A 9,614-nucleotide genomic window follows, 5' to 3' on the forward strand; every position below is an offset into this window, starting at 1 on the left:
ATCCATGTCCATCCGCAGGGAAGCCAGTGCTCCCGGCTCCCAGATTTGCAGATTAAAGGCAAACTCGGGCCAGATTCAGTGGTTTCAGCTAAAAAGCTCCAAAGCATTTGATCAAAACAACTGGAACAAACTCAACCAAAATAGTCCCTGCTCACATCAGTTTGGGCTGGAAAACCAAAGCAAAGCGATAGAGGCAGTGATGAGACCCAGCCTGGGATCACTGGAACAACCACACCGGATGGGATTATGGGCTGATAAGGACCACTGGCTTCCAGCGAGCAGGACAGCATGTTCCCAGCTCCTGTCACCAGTTCAGGGCTTCCTTTGAACCGTCAGCAAAGGGGAATTGGTGTTTACGGGGAAAGATGTCAAAAAAGCTCCGTGGAATCACTGGGAAAGCGAGAGGAGCTGGTTTGTGCTGGGCTGAAATGAGCAGGAGCATCGAGGTCCCATCAACACCCACCACGGGCCAGGTGAGGGAGCCCTGCCAGCAGCCTGGGAGATGGTGGATAAGTGGAGCATGAGATCCCAAGGCTGGATGGAGAAAAAAGCCAAGACATATGTTGTCCCTCCGACAGCAAGTTTTCACTTCCCTGAGATTGTTCTAATCTGGTGAGGATGAGATTGAACGGCACGTCCTGGGGACTGCAGGGGGGACACAGCCTGAGCTCAAGCACATTGTTAGCTCCTGGTTTGGGCTGGGAAGGGGGGATGTGGAAGGGGGAATGGCCCCATTCAGGGCCAGCTCCTGCAGGGAGGGCTCCTCAGCATCCCCCAGGGCAGGTGCCTCCTCCGAAGGGATCATGTCCTGGATCAGGAATATTTTAAACTTCCAGAAGCTGGGGAGGCCCTGCTCCTTTTCTAACCGAGCTGGGGACTGTCTGCTTTTCCAGAAGAACATCCAGGCCCTGAAAGCCTCGGGGCTGTTGGTCACTGGGACCCCTCGAGCTGCCAGAGGTGTGATGGTGGCTGACACCATCTGAGTGCTGAGCAGCAGAAGGGCCTGGCTGCCACTGCCCTCACACCATTTTCCCTGGAATTCAGCTCCCTGGCAGTGGGAACAAACCCCTCCGAGCAGGGTCAGTCTCCACATCACCCCAAAGCCTCGAGCCCCTCCTTGCCATGGTGAGATCCCTCCTCCAGCTGCCCCACACCACCGCAGCTGCCCCGGCAAGGTTTGGAGGGCACAAAGAGTTGCTTCCAAAAAAAGCCCCATTTTCCCGGGGTTTTCCTCCCTGGGCTCTTTTCCCACTCGAAGGCATGGCCTCCTCCAGATCCTCTCTCCCTGCAGATCCCGGCACAGTGAGCTGTGCTTTCCAGGCACACTCTTCCTTCCCAAAAAGACAGGATTTCTGGCAAAGTCCCCACTGTACAGTGTGTCCCTCCAGCCCGGCCACCAAGCAGCCTGCACATCCCTCCTCCCTGCACATCCCTCCCCCCTGCACATCCCTCCCCCCTGCACATCCCTCCTCCCTGCACATCCCTCCTCCTCCTCCCAGCAGGGCCTGGGGAGCGATAAGGATCTCTGCAAGGCTCCCCAGGGGAACGGGATGTTTTGGCTGGGAAATCTCTGTGGAAATCGAGGAGAAAGCAAGCCCGGAGGGAAGCTGGCACCTGCTGAGCTCCACTAAGTAATTCCAGGCTCCTGGGAGGACCCGGGCGTGCTGCTGGAGCCGGGCAGGGGACGGCGATGGGCGGTTTGAGCTCCTCCTTTCCTTTCCTTGTGGGAGGAAATGCTTGGAGAGCCCTGGAAGAGCTGTCTCCAAAGTGCACAGGGAGCCAGGATGGGGACGGGGGGAGGCTGTGACAGCACCCGCTGAGCCCCCACTTTGCGGGAATCCCCTCAGGGCAAGGCTGGCACTGGGATGAGCCTTGTGGCACAGAGAGCCCCAAAACCTCTGCCCAACCACGGGTCACCCTCAGGACACTCTCCCCTGTCCCATCCTCCCACCACCCCCAGCTCAGCCTCAGGGGAATGGATGAGACCCCTCATCCCCGGGGAGGGGGTGGGCACAGCCTGCAGAAATGCCAGCTTGGCATCTCTGTCCTGCCAAGCTGGAGACAAATTCCTGCTGTCACAGTGGCTCTTTGGTAGGCAATTTATTTACCTTGGATGCTGCAGCCTTATCGTTCATGGAAATGTTTATCCCAAATATTTAATAGCGAGGCTGCATAAACTGAGGCTTCCTGCGGAGGCAGCCCAGGAGCCATCGGAGCAGCACTAACGTCTCCTCTCCTGGTGCTGGAAAAGTTAAGGATAAATCCTTGTCTCTCCCAAAGAATCCCATCCTCAGCACCTCAAAATCCGATATTTTTTAATCTGGCCAGAGGCCTCCTCATCACTCCCTGATGAGAAACACAGGAGACCTGACAACAGCCCTTTTAAAAACAACATCCCAATTCCACTAAGTCGTTAAACAGAGAGAGCCTGAAAAGTGCCAACACTCCTATGAGAAAAGACGGGAGAGAGAGAGAGAGAGAGAGAGAGAGAGGGAGAGAGAGGGAGAGGGAGGAAAGAAAAAGCAGGTTATTTATAACGCCAGGCAGCATTAGGGTCTCTCCAGTCTCTCCTGCAAACTGGCTGCTGCTGGGAGGTCACTCCCCAAAAACCCTGGCGAGCCCGTGACCTGCAAGCACAATATTTGCTCTGGGATCTGGGGCGGGCACCAGGCTCTGCGGCTCGGGATTCACACTCCATGCTGGTGGACACACGGGCGAGCCCAGAGCAGCACAGCCAGGCTTTGGAGAGGAGGATCTCACCTTGGTAAGTCCGGCTCTCTCTCTCTATATATATATTTATTAGGATTTTTTTTTTCATTATTTTTTTTGATTTCCGTACCTGCGGCTGCCACGGGGAGCACACGCCAGCGACACGGGTGGCACGGCTGGGAGAGCCAGAGCTCCCACACCTCTGGGAAAAAAGCCCTTCCCTCCTGCCCACCTCTCCCGCTGCCCACCTCCCATCCCACCCACCGCCCCTCCTGCCCATCTCCCAACCCACCCACCTCTCCTCCTGCTGCCCATCTCCCCTCCTGCCCACCTCCCATCCCACCCACCTCCCCTCCTGCCCCTCTGGCAGCTCCATGCCCGCTCGCCTGGGAGCTGGACACCTTCACCCATGGGTTGGCAGTGCCTCCCTATCCATCCCATCCCCAGGGAAAGGGGCAGCTGGTTTCGTGCCTGGCACGGGCCGAGTTCATGGATGGCCACAGTCCATAAAAGCCCCTTGCTCCAAAACCTGCTCCTTCTTGGAATGAGGAGCTGACCCCCTTAGCTCAGCAGCCCCTGGCACGGAGCAGGGACACCAGGAGGTGACATGGAACTCGAGGCTGCAACACTCAGGTCAGATCCCACCCCAAAACCAGGGATGAAGCCCACCAGGGAGGGGAGAAGCCACCAACAAGTGAAGAGAGGGTCAGTGGTGTCTGCTGGGGACAGGCTTGGGGTCACCAGCAGGTTGAAGGGGGGCACTAGGAAAGGTGGAGGGACCTCATGGCTGGGTCCTGCCCCAGAGGGGCCCCTGGGAAGGGGCTGCCAAGTGGCTCTGCTTGGGTGGAGGAGCCGGCGGCTCTGGTATGTCAGCAGGCACAGTGCCCTGGAGCAGCGGGAGGAGGAGGAGGAGGAGAAACTCCTCTGCCACTGCCAAGCTCCCCCCGTGGCACACAGCATCCCCAAGGATCATGTCTGCTCTGCTTCCACGCAGAGGGGGAAGGAGGGAGAGGAGGAGAAAGCCAGGGAGCCGTGTCTGCCCACCACCAGCTCAGTCCCTCTTTTCTTCCCGTGCCAGGGCGGCCGCTGCCTCCTGCAAACTGTGCCCGCTTTGTCTGCCAGGCCAGACACCCCCTCTGTGCTGGGGATTGGGGACATGGCGAGGGGTCACCAGGTGACCCCACGGCCACCCCTGGCACGGCGAGGGGGGACACTGGTCCCTGCTCAGCCCTCGCTGGAGCCGAGCTGGCAGGGATGAGCTCCCAGCCACGTATGTAGGAGCCACAGGAGGGAGCGACTCCTCTCCCGCTCCCAACAGCATTTCCTGGAGGGATTTCAAGCTGCCTGGCTCCGGGACACGCCGTGTGCTCGTTCATCCCGGGATGAGCAGCCGTGGCCGGAGCCCCTCCTGCTGCAGCCCTGCCGTGCCCTGGGCATGGCACGGGGGGGCTGCAAAGCCCACGCCAAGCCACAGGGGTCAGGGGTGGCTTTGCCCTGCTCCCAGCTCCCAACCCTGCTCTCCTCTGGATCCCAGCCCTCGTGGCTGGATGTCACAAGCAGAGCCCATCGCCAGGTCTGGTGACACTCCCTGTCCCTGGTCACACCAAGGGCCCGGCGGGTGCTGCCCCTTCTCCTGTCAGGGCTGAGCTGGGGGAATCTCAGCTCGGGAGTGGTTTCATTTCAAAAATAAGGCAGAACTTGTTTACCAGGATTTACATCAGTCCCGAGCATCCTGCGTTTTCGTGGGGGAAGGGAGAGCTGGATGAAACCCACAGCGAGTCGTGTCGCCTGCGAGTGTGGCATAAATAGAGCTCCGTGAAAGATGCCTTGAGCTCCACCGAAAGATGCCTTGAGCTCCACCGAAAGATGCCTTGAGCTCCATCAAAACATGCCTTGAGCTCCCAAATCAACCTGAGCTGGCAGCTTTCCCTCTCATTCACTCAGCTGGAGAGCTTCCAAGTCCCTTCTCCTCCCTCCCATGCAGAGCCAACCCCGGGGCACCTCAGAGCAAACCTCGTGTGACCTTACACAAATCCAGACTGTGGGTCCTGTATCTCCACCCTCTACTCATTCCTACCTGAAATATCCATAAACCAGGATTTCACAGGTAAATCTCCACCGGGGTGGAGATTTTTCTCACAGGTTTGAGGTGAAAAGGGGGAAGATCAGGTAACTGCACGCAGGAGATATCAGCAGCTGTGGGGTTTTGGGTAGGATTCACTCAGGTTCTCCAGCTCTGCTGCCAAGTGCCACCAAGCCCATCCAGCACCCACTGGATTCCCAGGTGGTGCAACCCTGCTGATGGTTTCCTCCCCACCTCTCCCCCGGCAGGTCCCTCCAGCGCCATGTGTTGGGTCACCATCACCACCCTCCTCGTGGCCGGGCTCTGCGGGGCCTCGCTGGGCCAGTACAATGAGGAGGAGGACCTGGCCTGGCTGCAGTACTACCTGAGGCAGTCCCGCGTGGCCTCCTACAGCTACGTGCCCTACTACGAGGACGAGAGCCCCCCGTACGTGTACTCCTACCCCTCGGCTCCCGACACGGAGCCGGAGCCCGGCCCGGAACCCCAGCTGGCCCCTTCCTGGCAGTGCCCCCAGGAGTGTGACTGTCCCCCCAACTTCTCCTCGGCCATGTACTGCGACACCCGCAACCTGAGGTACCTGCCCTTCGTGCCCTCCCGCATGAAGTACGTCTACTTCCAGAACAACCTCATCACCTCCATCCAGGAGGGCGCCTTCGACAACGCCACGGAGCTGGAGTGGCTGGCGCTGCACAACAACCAGATCAGCAGCGACAGGATGGGCAAGAGGGTCTTCGGGAAGCTCAAGAACCTGGAGAGGCTGTACATGAACAACAACAACCTGACCAAGCTGCCCAGCCCCCTGCCCCGCTCCCTGAGGGAGCTCCACCTGTCCTACAACCAGATCTCCAAGGTGCCCTCCAACGCCCTGGAGGGGCTGGAGAACCTCACGGCCCTGTACCTCAGCCACAACTTCATTTTTGAGATGGGGGCTTCCCTCAAAGGGCTCAAGTCTTTGATCCTTGCTGATCTGAGCTACAACCACCTCAGAAAAGTCCCCGATGGGCTCCCAGCATCCTTGGAGCAGCTTTACCTCGAGTACAACTACATCAACGCCATCCCTGATGACTATTTCCAGGTGTCTCCCAGGCTGCTCTATGTCCGGATGTCCCACAACAGCCTGACAAACCAAGGCCTCTCCTCCAACACCTTCAACAGCAGCAGCATCCTCGAGCTGGACCTCTCCTACAACCGGCTCCAGAAGATCCCCCGGGTCAACACCAACCTGGAGAACCTCTACCTGCAGGGCAACCAGATCAATGGTGAGCAGGAAGGTGCCGACCCAGGCGTGGTGGAGAGGGGCTGGTGGCACAGGGGATGGATGGGGGTGCAGGAGGGGATGAGGAGGTGGGGATGCAGAACCTGTGGGAGACCACCTGGGGTAATGGTTTGAGCAGGAAGGTGGAATCTGGGAGACTTCCAGGTGGCCCTGAGCAAGGCAGGAATGGGACCTGTGGCATCCCAACACACGGAGCCCAGAGTGCTGCGGTGTGATCCAGGGGGTCATGGCATTGGGTTTTCTGGGTGTTTATCAGCAGCCTGAACATCTTCTGGTTGGAGATGCCAGGAAGCAGGTGAGGCACCACCTGGGGAGGGGTTTGTGGCTTCAGTCCAGCAGTGCTCATGGGTGGAGGGGTCAGCAGCAGTGGACAGAGGTGGGGTGTCCCCTCTGCCATGGGAACACACGTCACCCTGGGCAGCACTAACACAGGGGCCAGGGATTCCCCTGCAGTGCCCAGGGCCAGCACAGCCCCCTCTGCCCACCTTCCAGGGCCCCACCACACCCCATGGCCCCATCCATGGCCCCAAAGCCCCCCCAGGGGTCCCAGCCTGCAGCCCAGGGGCTCGTCCTTGCCAGGGCTGGGCCAGAGGGGAGCTCTCGGTGATCAGAGCCCTCCACGCAGCATCTCCTGCCAGGACTGAAATCCACTCGGCTTAATACACAAATAAATAACGGGAACAGATTGTTCTGGGGCTGCTATTTATAAAAATAAGCTAGAAAAATAAACCCCCGAGCAATCTCCTGGAAAAATCCAGCCTTGCCCCCTCACCTGCCAGACCCCGAGGGCGGGACCCTCCCGGAGCGGCGCTGGAGCCCCCGGGGGTTGGAATCCCAGGGCTGGGCTGGGGACGGGGATGTGTCAGTGTTGCAGAGAAAACACACAACCCCGCACCGGGGAACTGACAGAAACACAGAAACAAGAACAGATTCCCGAATGTTTGCTTTCAAAATCTGTAGCTGTTGCCGTCTGCCCACAAATGCCACGGAGCCACCGCGGAGCCGCTCGGGCTTGGCAGCGGCTTCTCCTCCCGCTGCACCTTCTGCCACCGACCTTCAGGGCACCCCCGGGTCCAGCCGTGCAGCACCGACCCCTGAGGGTGCCCCCGGGCCGGGGCCGTGCCCCCCCAGCCCCCCAGTCCGTGCGCTCGGGGGTCCCCCCGCATCCCCCCGCCTTCCCCGGCAGCATCCCGGCCTGGAGCTTTGCTGCCCTCTAGTCCCAAATCCTGCGCAAAAAAAATGTACGCTGGGGTTTGTTCCATCTCCTCCTTCCAAACCCAGTCTGGGCTGGGCTGGAATTTCCCTGCCTGGGGCTGGCAGCATTTGAACGGAGAGGGGATGTCTGGATGGGGACAGGGACATCCCTCCTCCTGGACACGCTGCCTGGGGGTCCCATGGTGGCCAGGGGGGGGTCAGGGGATGGAGACTGCAGCCTGTGGAGCCTCCAAAAGGGGCTACAGAGGCAATTCCTGATGAAAGGCGATGCTTTCCATCCTACTCCACCCTATGAGCTCCACCCCGGCTGGGCAGTGGAGCCAAGGACCTGCTTCCAAACCCTTGGAGAGGCACAAACCTGCCTGCTCCTTCTGCCTGCAGCCAGGAGCACCAGGAACCCTTTCAGTTTAAGAGAGGAGCGTGTTGAGTCTGAATTCACAGCGATTTGGGGTCGCTTTATTTTTTCCCCTGCCCGCCTTAACACAAACCAGCTCTCAGAGGTCGATACCTCCGACCCAGCAGCCCCTTTGCCATTGCTGACGTCGCTCCCCCAAAACCAGCCCCATCGGGGAGGCTGGAGGGGGCCGAAGCCTGTGCTCAGCTCCACCCTCTCTCCTCCGCAGAGTTCTCCATCAGCAGTTTCTGCTCCGTGGTGGACGTCATGAACTACTCCCGGCTCCAGGTCCTGCGGCTCGACGGGAACGAGATCAAGCGGAACGCGGTGCCCCCCGACGCCCCCCTGTGCCTGCGCCGGGCCACCGTCATCGAGATCTGACCCGGCCCCTCCCAACCTCAGGACTTGGCTCCCCCGACCCTGGGGAGACCCTCGCCCCGTTCCAGCGCAGCTTCTCAGCCTGACTCGGCTTCGCAGTAGTGCAACCAGGGGGCTCCGGCAGCCGGAGCCTCTCGACCCCAAACTCTTCCTCTTCCCAGAATTCTTCCTCTTCCTGACTCTCCAGCCACGCAGGGTGGGACAGATCCCAGCACCGACCCCCCTCTGACCCCGCCACAGCCACCCCCCACACACCTTCTCCCCCGGACTGGGGGGGATGCAGTGGGGACGGGGCTCATCCCACCTCTGAAACCTGGTCCTGAGCATCCGACCCCCGGGGGGGGGTTCAGGTGGGTGGTCCTGCAGAACCAGCAGCTCTGAACCCCCTGGCCACGGGAGAAGCATCCAGGAGGTTGGGAGCTGCAGGAGTAAAGGGTTAAAATATCAGTCTGAAGCATCCCTCGGTCTGGGATGAGGAAGAGCAAATCCACTCCTTCCCCTCCATTTCCCCCCCCCCCTTCCATCAGCCTCCTGCTCCAGAATTAAAGGAGAGAAACCTTTCCTGCTGCTGGAGTCAGAGAGAAACCCCCTGAGGAACAGCCTGGTTACAGGTCTCAAATCTTCTTCCCAGCCCACTGGATGAGGGCAGGACAGGGGTTGAGGGATGTGGGAATTCCTGGTGCTGTCACCCCCGGCTGCCTTGGGCACCCCCAGCTCGGCTCTGAGCTCCCTCCCTGCCCAGGCAGCCGAGGGACCCCAATTAAAAACCAAAAAAAAACCCAATTCCCGCGGCACCGCGTGCACCCACAGCACGTTTGAATCCGCCAAAAGCCAAAACCACCCGAGTCGGACCCTTGGGCAGTTTAGCCCGAGGACCAAAGGGGCGGCTGAGCTTTGGGGATGACCTGCAGGGGTCACCCCGACCCTCCGCGTTGTACCTGCATGCGAAGAGCAAAAACCTCCCCCCCCGAGACCCTGTACCCTCCCGGCATGAACTGTAGGCACCAAAACCCACCAATAAAGCCCTTCCCGAACTGCACCGAGCGCGTCTGAGGAGCCCCTGCCCGGGGCTGCCCCGAGCACCGCAGCCTCCCCTCTCGCAGGCCGGGGCTTTTCCCAGCCACAATCCAGGCTGGAATTGCCGACTAGTGGCTGTCCCAGGCACGGCATGGGATGTGCGCACGGAGCCTCCGCCGCGTCCCGGCGGGGTCCCTGCGAGGACATTCACAGGAGGGAAAATACACCTGGAAAAGTGTCAGCGAAGGGAGGCAGGGAGGGAGGGAGGCACCGCTGGGTGATGTTTTCCGGGTGTTCTCCGGGCTTCAGCCCCGCCGGTTTCTAACAGCTGAGCTGGAGGATGCTTAAAAAGTGGTAATTTCACACGGAGGGGACCAGAAAGTTTCATTTCCCAGCCCGTGGGCTCCTCTGGCTCCAGGCTGGGAGCAGCCAGGGAGGCAGAGCCTGCGGGCACTCTGTGGGATGCAGGAGCTGGGCTCCCCAAAAATCCCCGGTCCCTGGCTGGGGGCAGCCCCCCAGCTCCAGCCAAGGCTCCTGCAGGG

At 60.2% G+C, this 9,614-nt stretch overlaps 1 protein-coding gene across 1 annotated transcript; it reads left to right on the forward strand.

Annotated features, from left to right (window-relative positions):
* The first annotated feature begins 2,510 nt into the window (after window positions 1-2,510).
* On the forward strand, window positions 2,511-9,094 carry FMOD (fibromodulin). Its single transcript, XM_027695179.1, has 3 exons — window positions 2,511-2,764; window positions 5,041-6,051; window positions 7,907-9,094. Exons 2-3 carry the CDS (start codon window positions 5,055-5,057, stop codon window positions 8,056-8,058), a joined length of 1,149 nt encoding a protein of 382 aa, XP_027550980.1. The 5' UTR covers window positions 2,511-2,764; window positions 5,041-5,054; the 3' UTR covers window positions 8,059-9,094.
* The last annotated feature ends 520 nt before the right edge of the window (window positions 9,095-9,614 follow it).

Source organism: Neopelma chrysocephalum, unplaced genomic scaffold (genome assembly GCF_003984885.1).
Source record: "Neopelma chrysocephalum unplaced genomic scaffold, ASM398488v2 Primary Assembly neopelma1_100, whole genome shotgun sequence".
Taxonomy (NCBI): domain Eukaryota; kingdom Metazoa; phylum Chordata; class Aves; order Passeriformes; family Pipridae; genus Neopelma; species Neopelma chrysocephalum.

What these genes read in the sequence shown, in the direction of transcription:
- FMOD (XM_027695179.1), top strand. Translation starts at nt 5,055, where the DNA reads ATGTGTTGGGTCACCATCACCACCCTCCTCGTGGCCGGGCTCTGCGGG. An exon ending in GCAGGGCAACCAGATCAATG is followed by an intron (nt 6,052 to 7,906) that starts GTGAGCAGGAAG and finishes TCTCCTCCGCAG; the next exon opens with AGTTCTCCATCAGCAGTTTC.